At 46.7% G+C, this 17,417-nt stretch overlaps 1 protein-coding gene across 16 annotated transcripts in view; it reads left to right on the forward strand.

Moving 5' to 3' along the window:
* Positions 1 to 17,417, forward strand: part of TMCC1 (transmembrane and coiled-coil domain family 1) — a 108,074-nt gene that overhangs the window by 72,561 nt on the left and 18,096 nt on the right. The window contains exon 1 of one of the 16 annotated variants that reach the window (XM_064667039.1): positions 9,886 to 10,203. The exons of the other annotated variants lie outside the window; for them this stretch is intronic. Within the exon in view, the coding sequence (XP_064523109.1) occupies positions 9,901 to 10,203 (303 nt within the window). The 5' untranslated portion in view covers positions 9,886 to 9,900. Of the gene's footprint in view, positions 1 to 9,885; positions 10,204 to 17,417 lie in introns of those variants that run through there. 16 annotated transcript variants of the gene reach the window in all.

Consider the following 17,417-nt stretch of genomic DNA (forward strand, 5'->3'; position numbering starts at 1 on the left):
TCTGCTTTCCTTGAATGAGTTTGGGAGAGCCAGCCAGGCTGATTGAAAATTAACAGAACAGAATCTGTGTGAAAATGTGCTTGGTGAATAAAATAACTTTCTTTTTAAGGCTAGATCTGTTATGAATAGATGGTGAACATAGTTGTCTGCCTGCAGAGCAGTACTCTGTGAGGATATTCACTTCTCCTTCCCCAGAAGAGTAAATTGTCTCACCACCCAACAGTTTCCCAAAACATGTGGGGTCTGGTTGCTGTGCCTACTTCAGGCATAAAATAGAAGCTTCATCTTAAGGTGTTTTCCCCAGATCTCACCTGGGATCTCTTCAGCCCCTCGTGACTTGTGGCTCTGCATGCAGTGGAGGAGGGCAGGAGGAAGGCTCGAGGCTGTCCTGTCTGGGGGGACAGAGCAGGTGCAGCCTGTCTTTTAGCCATTTCTAGTCCAACACCTCCTTCTGCTTTTCTCTGGTTCCTGACTGGTACAAGGCACCCACTACGGGCACCAGCCAGGTGATGGGTGTTTCTTCTGTCTCACTACTCAATGCACAATGTGTCTGTGGCACCTTCAGCAGGGCAGAGGTTGGATTTGTCGGCAGGTGGCTCCTTAACCTGTAACAGGAGCCTCAGCAACCTCCTGTGTCAGGTTGCAGGGGAAGAGATTTTGGGGTTGCAACTTGCCAGAGCTCTAGAAGAGGTGTAAAGCATGTCCTTCAACCCAGCAGTATTCCTTATGGAAGCAAATGTGAGGTCTGTACGTTGGGTTTTGTGTGTTTGTTTTTTAAAATAAACTTCCAAGACCATTGCCAGCAGAGCTGTTTTGCTTTTTGGTTTTATTGTTCTCCGTAAAATGAGACTCTCACTTGAGATGTGTTCCTGATGGGGTCAGGGATGAAGTATTTTTAGCAGCTTGGTGATTCTGCTGCAGCGCGTTCATGCCTCGCTCGTTCAGGGCTGCAGTTGCTTTCTCAAACATGCGTTTGGGGCTCCTGCCAAGATGCCCAGGGCGCTGCTGCATCACGTTACGAGGTCCTGCTTTGTGCGAGCAGAGCTCAGCCCAGCAGGGCTGGCTCTGGGGGTACGGCATGTTTGGCCAGCGAAGGGGTGTTGGGGTCACACTGCGCGCTGCCCTCGCCACACACCCAGTGTGGGGGGCTCGCTGCCTGCCTCCGGAACCGTCCGGAACCGTCCGGAACCGTCCGGAACCGTCGGCCTGGGGCTTCCCCCCTTCTCGGATGTCAGTGGCACCGGGGTTGTGGATGCAGCTGGTTTCCTAGGCAGAGCCCCAGGTCACCGCTGAACACCGGGCTCAGCATGTCTGTTTGCTGTTGCTGCTGGATTTTGCTTTCCAGAAGTCAGTGAGCTGCTGCCTATTGCGACACTGAGGGAATGAAATGAAGTGTCCACTGTCTGTCCTTTTGTCACATTGGGTTAGGTATTTTCCTGCTGCTGTTGCTCTACAATAAGCAATGTTTGTGGCCCAGCTTGGGCTTAACATTAAAATCAGGAAAACTGCTTGCACTGCTGAAGTACTGTTTTTGTTTTAAGTGCTTGATGGGTTCTGGCTGTGGGAGTAAAGATTCTATGTTGGAAGATTGCCCATGAACACAAAAAATCTGTGGTTTGAATGGTTTAGTGATTAGAAAAGGTTTCTAATACCAAAAGTCCATGTCTTTCAGGTGTATGGTTAGAGCTTCTCCAGTTATGGTGATTTCTTCTAGGGAGCTTTGAGCTCTGAATTCCTCATGCACATCCTCTGCAAAGTCTTCTGGAATTTGTCCCAAACAGCACAGAATGTGGAGAAATTGTCAGAAGGTGTTGTGTACAGATTCAGTGAGCAGCAAGGACTGTGAACAGCAAGGAAACATGACTGAGATCAAGTTTTAATAATGTTTAGGATCTTTTTAGCATTTAAATGTGTTTTATCAGGGTAGTAAGGCAGCTCTAGGGAACTCCCTGTTCTTCAGGAGAGAAGTGTGCTGTTTTAAAAGTCTGCCTACATATTTCACTAGAAATATTTTGGTCAGCTTTACAATTGGGTGTTTCATGAAGAAAACAATGGTGAACCCCCAGTCTAGAGGAAATCTGATCCCTGCTGGGATTGCTGGTGGCATCAGTGCTGGTTTGATCTCCCCGTTCTCCCTCTCCTGCTGCCCGTGCATGCGGATCTGTTGGGTGCAGGTTGGATCTGTTGGGTGCAGGTTGGATCTCTTGGGTGCAGGTTGGATCTCTTGGGTGCAGGTTGGATCTCTTGGGTGCAGGTTGGATCTCTTGGGTGCAGGTTGGATCTCTTGGGTGCAGGTTGGATCTCTTGGGTGCAGGTTCTGCTTTGCTGAGGCTCTGCTGGTGGTGGGACAGGGACCCCTGTCCCAGGTCACAGGGGCGTGTGGGATGTGGGTGTCCCTGCAGAGCCAGGGATGGGACGGGGAACACGCTGTGTTCATCCCACGCACGCTCCTTCCCAGAAGACAGAGCTGTATTGTTGGGACAAAGAAACGTGAAAATACTAAAAGCACTCAAATTATTTTCTTTATTTTTTGTGAGCCTTTTGTGGAGCTCTGCAAAGCAGCTGACCCAGCGTGTAGAGCCACTGGCAGAATTCAAAGGTGAGCTGAGAGTAGAAAGAAAATCGTAAGCTTTTTGAGTTTTTGCTGCTGACAAGGAAAGGGCTTTATATTTTTGTATGAGGCATTATCAACATCAGGCTAAGATGTCTGGAGAAGTAGTAAAAAGATAAGTGATGACTGATCTATTTAAAAGGAGAAAATATTTTCAGTCAAGATCCAACAGCATTTTCTTTTGTCTGAATTGGTGCATGTAGTCACTGCCCCTCTTCATAGCTTGCATTCACGTCTTGGTTTGGTGTTCTGGAATAAAGATGTCTTCTCTAGAGTGTCTTCACATCTTAGGTATGGTTCATGAGGAATCTGCTTTCCTCCACACCCAGGCTGTTGTGGCATTATTAGTTCTATCTACGTAATATAGGAGTTTACTTCATGAGTCGTGTTATGCAAATCTGAATTTCAGGTACTGCTATCAGTGGGTTTCATTGGCTTTTCTGCTTTTAGGATTTTTGTAGGTTCTGCAAGTTCTAAATTTGGCTTCAAATTTTCAGTTATACTGTGACTGTTGTTACTTTCATGGCAGAAGACCATTGAAAAGCAAACGAACAGAAGGAAAGCAAAGCATACAGCTTTCTAAGGGAAGTACAGCTGGAAATGACTGTGGACATGAAACTCCTTCAGAAATCAAGACATGTGTTCCAAGATTATCTTTCACTTTTAAGCTCAGAGACCTGTCAAATTCAATGTATCCAAGCCACCTTAGTGAGTGTAAGGCCTCAGCTATAACACTGAGTTAACAAACAAGCCTGTGCCACCTAAGCTGCAGTAACCTGTCATGTCCTGTGCTTGCTGCACACCTTGGGCTCATTGCAGGGTAGGAACAAAATCTTAAACCTTGATCTACAGACTTTAGGTTCAGGGCAGCTCATGTTTGCAAATGCTGTGATTGACACAGAGTAGCTCCGTGTGTTGATGTGTTAACATGTCCCTGAATGGCAAAACTAAACCACCAAGACAGTTGCTGAAGGGTGAGAAGATGCTTTTTGTGGGTTTGTTTGGTTTTTTGTGTTTTGGAGTTTTTTCCTACTATTTTACTAAGATGAAAATGTGAGAAAGTAAAGTTTGGTAGCTCAAAAATCTTTAACAGTGATAACGATAAGTAATCAATTCGATACATGGATGTGCAGTAAAGCTGAAAACTGGCAAGTGAAATTCTGTTTGAAGGAAATTAAATCAATTTCAACCATAGTTGTGTACCTTCCCAAGTTGTCATTGGGGAAAACACAGTGTTAAGACTAAAATAAATGTTTTTGGGTGGAGTGTGTGTATTCTGAATCGGTTAGACTTACATATGGGACACTGGGGTGATGTTCATGCCAGCAGTATTGGGAAATGACACACCAAGCCTACTTGGAAATGTTCCATTTCATCATTCTGCAGTTTTTAGTTTGCTTTATTGGTAAACTTAATCCTTTATGCAGACTGGGCACTTTGCCTTGATTGTGGTTTCTGCTCAGCCAGAGCCGTGTTGGATAGTGTGCTAAAAGTCTTTATTTTGTATTTTACTGTGTCAGGAAGAAGGAAGTTGGTTTTTTATATGCAGATTTCTAACAGATTAACCAATTCATTGTTTATTTAAAAAAAAAAAAAAAAAAAGACCAGAAATGTTTAAAGCCCTTTGCTGCAGGTCACAGGTCTGCTGAAGTTTGACTTAGTTTTTCCCTCCCTCGTGGCTGGAAGCAGAGGGTCTCCCCGTGACCAGCAGCCGTCAATGAGCCCCTCGGCTGCTCGTGCCAGGCTGAGGTGCAGGCAGTCATCTGGGACTTGCCAGTTTTTTCCATACCTGGAAAGATGGAAAGGAATGGACAGGAATTTAGTGCAGTTTTGTATGTCCTTTGGATGGAATTCTTTAAAGTTCCATTCCATGTTTGGAAGTGGAGCTTAATCAGTACTACAGTGAGGCTTTGGATCGTGGCATGAGTAGCTGGAGTAGACAAGCTGCTCAGTCTCTCCGCACTAGGTTATGAATACTGAGAAGCCCTTTCCTAACTAGACATCATGTAACCATGTATGCAGATCTGGTCTAGCAGCAATCTGGCAGGCAGCAACCGGATTGCTCTCGTTACTGTGGAAGAGCTGACTTGATGAAGCAGTGATCAGAATACCCTTGGAAATGTCCTTGGTGTTGATGTCTCCTGAAGGGTGACCTGCCCATCCACGCAGCCGTTCCCTCTCCGAACATCCCCTCCTGGGGACATCTGCATGGTGTGGGCTGCCCTCAGTGGTACTCCAGTGCTGAGCTGCATCATCACAGCCTGCCCTGGTCCTTCCTTCAGACTCACAGTGATGGTTTTGTGCTGAACTGGTTATAAAAAGCCCCATTGGTGCAGCCACACTTCATTCACGTCGTGGCTGTGGGATGTGGGATTTATGGACTAACCTCTCTCTCCCTCCTTAAGTACTAATGGAAACATTTTAAATACTTCTGGAAACAGGTGTGGGGAAAGGGAGGACTGTTTTTATTCTGATGATTAAAACCGGGGCAAGAAACTGCGACCAGTAAAAAGAAAGTAAGTCCTGCATAGAGCATCCTCTGAGGAAATCTGCAAAAGACAAATATAGTCAAAACTTTATTCGAGTGGGTATGTACAGAGGGGAACTCCAGCTCTGTGCAGTGACTTTGAAGTCTAGGAGCTTAAATTAGAAGGTAAATATTAAATAATGCATTAGCTTAAAGTACTTCTGGCCCAAATGGTACCTCTTACCATTAGGTTATTGCAGCATTTTTAATCACATGCAGGTTTGTAATTTGTATATGCCAGCAGAATGTTCAGGTGGCTTCAGCCCTTGTCCTGGGCAGTAAGTGTGGGAGCAGGTTGCTGGGTTTCAGTTTTGAGGTTAGTATGGATCAAGACCAGGATCTGTGTTGGGGTCTTGCAGCTGTGCAGAAACTTACTGATCACCACAGAATTAAGGAGGAAGCCTTGTGCAAGAGAACTCATATCACTGAGGTTACTGATCCAGGAGTGGTGTTGGGGTATTAACCCTTCACTGGCCATATGAAGTTCTACTCAATAAAGGCAAATCCTATGGCTTTGAATTTTAAGCAATCTGTGTTCATTTTAAGTCTCAAAAGGGAGGAAGGGAATTCAGAAGTCCAAACCATGAAGCTTTAGGAACAGCAGTGTCCTAAACTGACAGGACAAATTATAATGTGTATTTCACAGCAGCTAGAAAACCACAAATCTGATTTTTCTCTTAAACATACCCACAGCACTGTGGGCACCATATCCTTTGTGACTCTGAGGAGGGCACACAGTGCACTGGTGGTGCCACCTCCCCCAGACGCTCGGTCCAGCAGGTCAGTGCTGGTCAGTGCAGGTCAGTGCAGGTCAGTGCAGGTCAGTGCAGGTCAGTGCAGGTCAGTGCTGGTCAGTGCTGGTCAGTGCTGCCGCAGGGCCGCGCGGAGACAGCCGCCCTCTGCCCGGCTGTGCCCAGCCCGGCCTGAGCCCTCTGCTCCTGTGCCTCCAGAGGACTTGGAGCCAAATCAAGGATGTCCTGCTATAGTGCTGGCCCAGTTTCCTTCTGATAATTATAGCCTGCTTTTAGGCTTCTCTGCTGTTTCAGTGCCAGGAATTTGTCTTCCTCTAATGATTCCTTTTGTGTTGTCATTTTCCCAATTTCCTTGACACAGGGTGCGCTGTTCAGTTGTTGCTGTCAGGAGCCCTAACACTGGCTTTCCTTCCCATCAGTCAGATGTGTGCCTTGGGTGTTCAAGAGTCATTTCACATGTGAAATACTCTGAAGGAGGGAGGGAGCGGGGAGGTGGCCTTTTCTCCACAGTCTAAGCACCACTTTAGGGAACAGCGCAGTGAGAGAATGATCACAACTTGGAAATTGAATTTTCTGCCAGTTTCTTACTCTCTCACTTCATATTTTGCATTACTTAATATTTAGTCCCTGCTGCATTTTTTCCCAGAACTTTTTTTGTTTTAAGGGGTCTTGGAAAGAGTTCTCATCTTGTTACAGGGGTCATATGAGAATCTAATCTCATAAGTTTTTACGTTCAACCAAAGCTCATTTGCCCTTCTCCCTCCCCTCCAACATCCTCTCTCCAGTTTTACAAAATGACTTCAGGAAAGAAATACTGTAGAATGTGAACAAGCTGCAAGCTGCCTGTGGCTGCACCCCCATTACTGCTGATGCTGTGGGATGGTGCGCAGAGTGTGCCCTTAGCAGGAAAGTGTGCTCAGTGCCCCACCTCTTCCCTGCTCTTCTCAATACTGGCTCAAGTTACTAGGCTTTTTCTTTTCTTGGCTGAGACACTTGGGAATGTCTGTGACACCCCACGTTGCTGAGACTTGATCCCATCATGTGGTGGTCACTGTCACTGTCTCCTGCCGAGCGAGTTGTTGGAGAAGCAAGGCAAGGGCAGCAGCACTGCTGGAGTTCCTGCAGCAGCAAGTTCTACACTGACTCGCTGCTGGATTGCAACGTGCCAGAGCTGTTTGAGTTTCATTTGCATGGAAGAGTAGCTGTTGATGCTCTTTTTATGATGTTTTTATTTCTTCGTGAGTATAGGAGTCTCCTTTTAGCAGCATGGGACACCAGTGCTCGGTTGCCACACTTTGGGAGTGTAACAGAACTCACTGAGGAAAGCATGGGTTCCTCTTGGATGAGGAGCTAGACCGACTCCTCTTAATGGAGGTGAAATTCAGCTTGGTAGGTTGGGTTTGTTTTTATTGTTTGGTAAAGCTTTAGAGGGCTCTCTGGATATGTTGAGTAGACTAATGAGCATATTTTCATGAATTTTCATGGATTTGTTTGTTCCTTTATATGGTGAAATGACCTATTTGAACAGTAGTAAAATTCCTGTGAATCAGACTGGGTTGTACCCAACATAAGCTGCTTCCTAAATAAGGCTAGTGATGTTCTTTCTACACAAGCAATTTTACCACCCTTCCCTTTCACCTCTGTTAAATTGGATCTGCTGTCATTAACAGATGACCTTTTGGTTTTGGGCATCTGGATGTTTCTCAGTATTGACACTGCTTTCTGATAGGGAAATCTGCCATATGAATGTGAAATAGTTCCTTGAAAAAGTGACTCTTTTTTTTTTTTTTAATATTTCTTGATATTGTGTTAGATTGCGATTCCAAATCCAGTGTGTACCCTAAACTTGCACGAGTACAGAAATTATTCAGTTTCTGTTTTCAGTGGAGATTTCTCACTAGACTCTTGCAACAGGGTAGATGGCTCTTGGCCTGGTTCGTGCCCCCCGTGCTCTGGAGCGCAGCGGACGGAGCCGGTCGCTCTCTGCAGCGCCTGCAGTGCGGTCAGTGCACTGTGCTGAGACTGCTGCGTGCCCTGGACACGTGGGTGAGCGCAGGGATGTGGCAGATGGGGGCTGGCATCCTCCTTTGGTACAGGTCAGCAACTAATACCAGTGTTTCTGTGTGCTGTTTGTTAGCATGCTTCTAGGCAGAGAATCTCAATACCTAATACTTCTATAAGTGGATCGATTTTTAGAAACACTCTTAGCTTTTAACCCTGAGAATACACATAGAGAAATAGTAATGCAAGTGTCAGTTGAATTAGATTTCCTGTAGTTTTTGGGTTTTGCAATCATTTTCATGGCACTGTGTTGCAGTTTGGAATCTATGGCATTATGGTCAGTTGTGGTAGTTTCATTTTCACTTGCGTTCTGCGCATGCCTTGGCCTCGGTTACTGCAGTGGTGCTGCCTGAGCTCTTCCCGAGGCGCAGACCCGCGGACAGGAGCAGCTTTGAGGCAGCTGGTGTTGTGGCAGAGCGTCACAAAGTGGGGTGGGGAGTGGCACCGCTCCCTCGGCCGCCTCCCCGCCGCAGGGCCCCGGCAGTGCTGGGGACACGGCGCGATGGTGGGATGGGTCTGCGGGTCACCCATTGCACCACAGACAGCTCTGATATCCACCTGCCTCTTCCCTTTTGGCTCATCCATTGTCCTTCATGTCCTGTTCTCTGACATCACAGAAACGTCCACAGAAACGCTTTTGGGCCGTATCATTTAACATCTCTACACCAACATGGCATCTCTCCTGCATGAATCAAATGTTACTGTTCCTGCTCTCTGGACTGTTTTTCTTCTCAGTTCCTGTTCTAAATGGCCTGTATGATGCACTTGTCCTTTCATCATAATGTTTTTTCCATAAATGCCACCTGACATACCAGTATCATTTAAGACAATGGCTTTTTTTGTTGTCTGTCTTCTAAATTTGATTCCTACAGAATACATTTTCAGGTTTTAATTCCTCTTATTTTCCTTTTTTCCTAATGAAAACTGAATTTTGTACACAGTAGTATTTTCTTCCACATTACCCATGGTTTGAGTCAGTTGGGAGTTTCTCCTATGTTACCTTGCTGAAATTTATATTTTGTGAATTAATGTGTCAGTGCAGAATTTCTTCACATTACCTGTGCATTACTGCAAGTAAAGAGAATGATTTAAAAACAAAAATGCAAATGTACCAAACCCAAGCACTGTGATGTCTGTCAGAGCTTTGAAGAGACATTGGCTCAAAGGGACAGACATAAATTAAAAATGGAAAGTTCAGTCCTTATATCAGTGCTGGCTGCAAACATGCTGCAGGGCTCATGCAGTGAGGAAGTCCTAAAAGCCCACTCCACTCCTGTCGGGTTTGGCAGTTCCTGGTATGTCAGCCTTTGGAGCACCTTGCATACTCTGAATTAATGGCTTGGCTTTGGATCATCTTGTCTCTGTCCCGGGTGAGTGATAATATTTGCTACAAACAGGGAGTATCAGTGAGACAGAGAAGAGCAAGGGGAGAAGGAGCCATGAGCTGAGGGTGCCTTTTACAAATGGGTCCAAAGTAGTGGAGCTAGATGGCTTAAGGTGCTGTGGGTCAGAGCTGTCAAGCAGAGTGATGAGCCTTTGCTTTATATCTTCTAAATATGATAGTAAAACACCTTATCTTTGACAAGGAATTTGGGGGTAGGGGATGAGTGGTGCTGAGGTTTATTCTTGCCCCATTGTCAGCTCTGGTTACAGTGCTGTGCTGGTTCTGTTGTGTGCTGGAGTCCTGTGACAATGACTTTTTAATTAGAGCTTCAACCTTCCACGAGATCATGTTAATATTCTGAAAAATGTGTTTAGGGATTATTAAACAGCAGTGTTTCAGCAGTGCTGCAATTGAGCGTATAGTTTATAGGTGGATTTATGTCCTGATGCACATCTTGGATTCGGTTATCAATTCTTGCTTGACCCTTGCCCCCAGGTCTGTTGTGCTGTGTCGCTGAGGAACAACCGTGTCACTTTGACTCTATTGATCTGCTCCCTATTTGGTTATGTTATCCTGGACCATTTTTCTGGCTCGAAGGTGTGGTTTTAAAAATAGTGCCGAGCGTTGCACAGCGCCTGGGAAGCTCTGTGGCTTTAAAAGCCGCGTCCCGGCCGTGCGGCGCGGCTGGAGCGGCGCTGGCGCTGCCGGCGGGGAGCGAGCGGGGCCGGCCCGGCTCAGCCATGCTCGGCCAGCGGGCCGGCCGAGGGCACTGCCCAGCGCCGGGGCTGCCCATGGCCGCGCGGGGATGTTTATGTGGTGCTGCTGTACCTGCGTGTGCTGCGAAAGGGACTTCTGCGAGCCCGCTAAGGTGAGGAGATTGCGAGCATCGCTGGAACGGCAGTAGCTGTCTTGTTTGGCTGTTTTATTTGAATCTCTAATGGAATTTGACCTCGTTTTGTGCATCAGCCTTGGGAGCGCTGTGTTTTTCCTCTGGGCACTGCTGCTGACTTTCAGTGGTTAGTTTTTTATATAGCTTTTCTTTGCTTCATAAGCTGGAAAGTATGAAAAAGGCTCCTGCCTGTGTGAGTGTTGCAATCCATAAACAAGATCAAATATGGTGCTGGTTTTTGGGATTTTCTGGTTTTGTTGTTTTGGGATTTGGTTTTTATGAAACAGTGAACAATGAAAGAAGGTGGGTGCAGATGCAGCCCAGTGTTAAGAGAAAGGTGCTTGCATTGGTAGCTTTTTTAGTGTGACCTCTTGTTTTGCTGTTTTAGCTGTGCAAAATGTATTTTCACAAAGTAGTAAACAAACTGCAGAACCATATTCTTCTTCAGGTAGAAAAAGAGTAAGCATACTGCTTTCTGTGGAGCTGGTGACCTTCAGAAATGATTAAGTATCTTTCTTTGGTTTCATTGAGCTGTGTAGCTTGGCATTGCCCTTTCCTAGTCTTGAGTTAACAGTAAACAGTATCTCTCCCTCAATTTATTAAATATTGAAGAGAGGCAGTAAGGTTTCTGATGCTCTGATCTGCAACGCAAAATAGAAGCTATTTCTCTTTGAATTGTTACAGTTAGCTCTCCCATCCATTGTGGCTCTTTTCTGGAGAAAAAAGAAATCCAGGATTCAGACTGTTTTTGTGCTGTTTGCCTTTGCCATTGCTGAAGGTTTGCCTGTTACCATCTGCAGAAGACATGGTTGAGAGATTGCATAGTGTTCCTGTTGTGTTTGAAACACATATGTCTAATCCATTGACTTAATCGACTCACAGTTCTTCCCAAAGGAGAATAATATCTTCTGTACTGGACGTGTATTCTTTGTCTCACTGCATTCATCAGTCTTCATAACAAAAGTGGCACACAGGTGGCTCTCAGAAACAGCCCTGTTAGAAATGCCAGGTTGCAGTGATACGGACCACAGCACTACAGGGCAGTAGGAAAACGGGGGTTAAAGGTGTTGTACCTCCCAGGTCGATAGATCTGTCTGCTTCGCATCTTGGCACATATAACATCAGGCTGCTGCATCACCTCTTGAGAGCTGGAGAGAGGAGTAGTGAGCACAGAATACCATGTTCTGTGCTCTCTAGGCCAGGTCAGGGTAGCCTGAGCAGCTTTCCACCACACATTGAGGAGATGCTGCACTGAGGGCTGTCTCTAAATGGAGATCTCGATTAGGATTCTTGGCTTTTGCAAGAATACCAAAAGCAGTGTAGTGACTTCAGTATTTACCTGATTCAGTGTTCCCTGTGGATTTCTGGACAGGTGCCCTGTTGCTTGACTGCTGGGTGTTCACCATCCCTTGAGCACACCTTCCTCTCTGATGTCTCCCTGCTCAGTGTTCTCCTCTTCCAGGTTTCCCAAGGCAGCCGTGCCATGTGCCGGGAACGTGTGTCTGTGGGCTGTAGGACTGCCCTTGCCCACATTGTGCTTGTCCTTGACAAGCTGAGTCTGCCACTTGGAGCAATATCAGAGATTCAGGTGGTGCGAATGCAGGAGCACCTGCAGCACTTGGGGCAAACACAAGCTGTCTTTGAACAGGGCAGGAGACTGAAGCAGCTCTGTTGCATAGCTGTGACAAGTATCAGCTGATGTACTGTGTGTGTTATATTAGAAAGGCTTTAAATAAGGAAACAATGTGTCAGGAAATGCTCTAGAGGAATGACAAAGCAATATGTTTGCAGGAAACATGAATCCTGTTGTTTTTAAATACTTAATATTGTATGAACTGTTGATTGGATCAGCTGCTTTCAGGATGAAGTTTGGTTATGGTCATGCTCTGTGTCGTTCCTGCAGAAAATACTACAGCTAAAAATAAAAGAAGTGAAGTAAATGTAGAAGTGCAGTTGCTCTGCTCATGTACTGGAGCCCTTTAGACTAAACACTTGGAGGGGGCATGCATATTAAACCTCAACAGAGAAACATCCCCTGAAAAAGGGGAATCCTTGCTCTTGCAAAGGATCTGAGTAGACAAATCGTGCAGAGGGATCATTCAGAGGCATTTGTCCTCCCAGACTCTAGACCCAGTTTGCTTCAGTGCTTTGCAAGTCAAAGTTAACTTGCAACCACAAAATTAAACTCTGTTCTTTACAAATGAATATGTAACATGTGGTAATAATCTTTATTTATCAGATAGCAGCTTGAAGCATTAAAAAAAAAAAAAGCCCAAACCACTCTACTCTCTGGGAAGTGTTAACAAAAATTTTGTGTCTCAGGTAATGAGATATGATTCAGACACACTAGTGAAAACAGGATGAGTTTAAAAAAAAACAAAACCAAACAAAACCCCATGATTTTTATATAGTCACTTTCTGATAAAAGCTTGTATAAACTTGTTTCCTAATCCACCCTCTCCTACTGACTCCTTTACTTAATTTTTTGTTAGGTTTACCTCATTTCCTGTCATTATTATTGTAACTCCTGGCCTGATTGGCACTCCCCTCAGATTAAAAATCAGGAGCTGCTAAAATAAACATCCATGGATGTTATTTTGGCCATATCTTTTGCTGCATCATCCGTTTCCACCTTCTATGAGCCCTTGTGTATAATTCAGTTCTTTTTTATTTTTCCAGTCAGATTGTTGTATCCATTCCCTTGGACTTGCATCACCCACAATGTTGCCCTGTTTATTCAGTCAACACCAATGATTTTCTGCTTGACTAGTCTGTAGCTTGGGGAAACCATTACTGAATTGGGCCACCAAGCCTTACTGGTTTGGCACTCAAAAATACCCTTTCTCAAGATTTCAGAAGTTTGAAGTCAAGAAGGTGATGTCTTTGGCAGCAATTTGGTTTTTAAAAAGAATTAAAAGGGCCACAGACAGCCTCTTAAGGGAGATGTTACACTGCACCATGTCAGTCCCTTCTGTCTCCTGTGTCAGTGAGTACTCGTGGGCCAAGCTGGTGCCTGGTCCCGCATGTCCCCGTCCCATTTGAGGGAACAGCTTGTCCAGTGTTCCTTGCCTGAGCCCATTGCACCAGGCTGGCAGGCACTGGGGATGCACTGCCTGAACCACAGGTGGGAAAAGTGTAAGTCAGCTTTGGAGCTTCAGCTACCTCTTAACCAGTTAGTTAGTGATGTGTTTGCTTCCCAAGAGGCACAGGGCCCTGTGCAGGTGGAGTCAAGCAGGGGGAACATGTGAGGCCCACCAAGCTCCACTGCACTGGTGCTGTGGGAGAAGCGTCTGGGACCAGCGATTGTCCTGGACTGACAGGGACTCACCGGAGCTCCCTTGTGGAATGGCTTGTGTTGGTTGTGACAGATACTGCCTGCAATGCTCTCTGATACAGTGACTATGACATCATGTGGCAGCAGCATCTCCCATCATTCCTCCCCACCCCAGCGAGGGCTAAAGCTGAAATACTGGTCTGCTTTGGGGATTTCTGCCACTGACAGCTCTGAGGAAAAGACAGCTGGCTCCTTCATAGCTAAACTCTGTTTCTGACACTTGATGCAGCACATGAATCACAACTCCATTTCATATTAAATGAGGTGACAAGGCCATGGACAAGTCATGCTGCAGCTGGCTTTACCAGACCCCAAGCTGTGGTTGAGGATTTGTTTGTGTACTTCAGGCCATCGCTTGGTGGACGCTGCTCTTGGCACCAGTGCCAAGTGAAGCAGTCCCAGGTCACCTTTCGCTCTGGTGGTGTTCCTGCGGTCTGGCTGGTATGGGGCTGGGGCCGGATGGTGAACTGTCTTTAGGAATGTGGTAATAGCATCTCCAAGGGCCTTATCACTAGGTCCTCAGAGAGCTTGCACCTCAGCCCTGGAGGGAGTTGCTATCCTGTCTGTCCCCAAGCTGTGACAGTACAGGGTTAGGCAGGGGGCTGCTTGGTTTGGACCCCTCTGAGGAAAGGGAGAGCGTATGTGAAACATTGCTGGGTTGTGGTTGCTGACAGCCCTTGTGTTCAGGGCAGGACCTGCTCTCCCCTCTCTGCAGAGCAGGGCACACGGAGCCTCTGGGTTGGCACATGGACCCTCAGCACACTTGTGTTGTAGTTATCATCACTCAGGACTGTTTAACTACTCTGAGTAAGATGGAAAGCCATTTCCTCTTGGTATTACAATGTTGGTTCCCTGCTCAAGCTGTTGTCTGAGGCAGGCAAAGGCACTGTAGTGTATTTTTTTCTTTTTTTTTTTTTTTTCAGGGTTAGTTTTCATTTTTGTTTACTTACTGTTTGGGGTTTTTTTCCATAACCATCTTCCCACCATCCTGAGGGTTAATTGCCCACAGGCAAAGGCTGTTTATCTCTTAGAAACCCCAATTATAATCTAGCCAATGAGCTGTGCTGTGAAAAACACACAGCAAGACTTCCTTGAGCTGTCCATCTGTTTGTGTGCTTTCCTCAGATGGTTTTGGGTTGGCTTTGGATTTAGGAGTGTGCTAGGGAGAGCTCAGAATAGTTGCTGGCAAGGATGACCAGCAGTTTCTGTGGGTAAGTAGCTGGAGCCTGTTAAAATCCCAGCACGGGTTTAGGAAGGGCAGGTCCTGTCTGACCAACCTGATCTCCTTTTATGATCAGGTGACCTGCCTGGTGGATGAGGGGAAGGCTGTGGGTGTGTCTATCTGGACTTCAGCAAAGCCTTTGACACTGTCTCCCACAGCACACTCCTGGAAAAGCTGCAGCCCACAGCTTGGACAGGGGCCCTCTGTGCTGGGTTAGGAACTGGCTGGAGGGCTGGGCCCAGAGAGTGGTGGGGAACGGGGCTGCATCCAGTTGGAATCCAGTCACTAGTGGTGTCCCCAGGGATCAGTGCTGGGCCCAGTTCTGTTTAATATCTTTATTGATGATCTGAATGAGGGGATTGAGTCCACCATCAGCAAATTTGCAGATGACACCAAGCTGGGGGGGAGTGCTGACCAGCTGGAAGGCAGGAGGGCTCTGCAGAGGACCTGGACAGGCTGGAGAGTTGGGCTGATTCCAAGGGGATGAGGTTCAACCAGGCCAAGGGCCGGGTCCTGCCCTTTGGCCACAACAACCCCCGGCAGCCCCACAGGCTGGGGACAGAGTGGCTGGAGAGCAGCCAGGCAGAAAGGGAGCTGGGAGTGTGGATGGACAGGAAGCTGAACAGGAGCCAAAGTGTGCCCAGGTGGCCAAGAAGGCCAATGGATCCTGGCCTGGATCAGGAAGTGTGGCCAGCAGGAGCAGGGAAGTGATTCTGCCCCTGAACTCAGTGCTGGTGAGGCCAGCAGCTGTGTCCTGTTCTGGGCCCCTCAATTTAGAAAGGACATTGAGGTGCTGGAGAGTGTCCAAAGAAGGGTGACAACGGTGGTGACAGGTCTGGAGCACAGGCCCTGTGAGGAGAGGCTGAGGGAGCTGGGGTTGTTCAGCCTGGAGAAGAGGAGGTTCAGGGGAGACCTCATCACTCTGTACAATCCCCTGACAGGAGGTTGGAGCCAGGTGGGCGTCAGTCTCTTCTCCCAGGCAACTGGCAGTAGGACAAGAGGGCACAGTCTCAAGCTGCACCAGGAGAGGTTTAGGTTAGACAGTAGGAAGAAGTTCTTCACAGAAAGAGTGATTGGACATGGGAATGGGCTCCCCAGGGAGGTGGTGGAGTCACTGTCCCTGGAGGTGTTTAAGGAAAGACTGGATGTGGCACTCAGTGCCATGGTCTCGTTGACAAGGTGGCGTTAGGTCATAGGTTGAACTCAGTGATCTCAGAGGTCTTTTCCAACCCAGTTGATTCTGTGATTCTCTAATTCTGTAAAATGCAAAGCTGCAGCAGCTTCTGAACATTCAGTCGGCCAATACAGTTTTTCAGGATTACTGCCCTGTGTGTCACAAGGAATCACACTGGACCTGTTCTTTGTTTTTCTTTTGTATTCTTCTTGGCAGTAAAGCCAAGGCAGATGTTTCATAGAGCAGGAGCTTGTATGCGCCCTGAGCACTTGCTGAGGGAAGGTGGATTCATAAATGAATCCGTACATGAGTGGGCAGTTGTGTTTCTTGGGATGGTTAAGTGCATCAGTATTTGGATCTTCTGTGTGTATTTAATTGAGAGGTGAATGATCAGAAATATTCTCCCTTACTTATGCTGTTACACAGGATTTGCCATCATATAAATATGCAATTGGAAATAAATAGTGACCCACAGAGTTGGTAGTATCAGATGTGTGGCAGCGTTGGAACAGAGAGACTTACAGGCCCAAGTTTTTATTACAGACAGATGCACAAATGTAGGATGTGAGTGTGGAACCTCTGTTCTGGGAGACACTCAAAAGCCTCCTAGACGTGGCCCTGGGCAGTTGGCCCTTGGTGGCCCTGCCTGAGTGGAGGGTTGGACAAGGTGAGCTCCAGAGGTTCCTTCCAACCCCAGCTGATCTGTGATTTGGTAACAACCTTTGAAAAGCAAAGCATTAGAAAAACACTCTCAACTCTTGATAAGCTGTAGGTCATAAATAGCTTATTGCACCATCTGGGTGTGTGAGGCAGGGGAATTTGTGTCACTTTTATTTTCTTTGGGACCTGTGGTAAGTTGTGCCATATGCAGTGTCTGTCTTGGATCCATAGTGACCGGGCACTGCCCGCTCACGGGACAGCGGGGCTGGTGCCACCTTCGCTCAGGTGTTTCAAGTCATGTGCTGCAGGTGTCTTCCAGGGAGGTGACTTGTGGCTGTTGATGGCATTTGACAGAATATGATGAAGGTGATGTTTAAATAGCTCTTCATTGTACCTGCCAGGGATTCTGTGTGTGGCTTTATTCAAATACACACTCAGGTGGTTTAATGCAGATCCAATGGAGCAGGGCCTTGGGGGGCTGTAACTCTGCACACATGGTCAGGCACAAAGAACGTTCTTTATTTTTCTTCCCTCTGATTTTTATTCCCTGTAAGGTGTTAACGAGAGATCTTATTTACTAACGAACCAACTGTCTTGTAAATGTCATCAGAGACTGCGAGTCTCCACTCCTGGCGCCTGCCTGAGGCTGGAGACTGTCTGCCCACTCAGCATGGAGGGCTTGGCCAAGTTCCTGAGCCCAGTGCTGCACCTGCCACATGCTAATGATGCTGTTAATGAGGGGTGTTTCCAAACAGGAAGTCTCAAACTTGACTTTGTATGAGTCTCCTAGATTTTCTGCCTGT

The sequence above is a fragment of the Pseudopipra pipra genome, chromosome 11 (assembly GCF_036250125.1).
Source record: "Pseudopipra pipra isolate bDixPip1 chromosome 11, bDixPip1.hap1, whole genome shotgun sequence".
NCBI classification, from domain to species: Eukaryota; Metazoa; Chordata; class Aves; order Passeriformes; family Pipridae; genus Pseudopipra; species Pseudopipra pipra.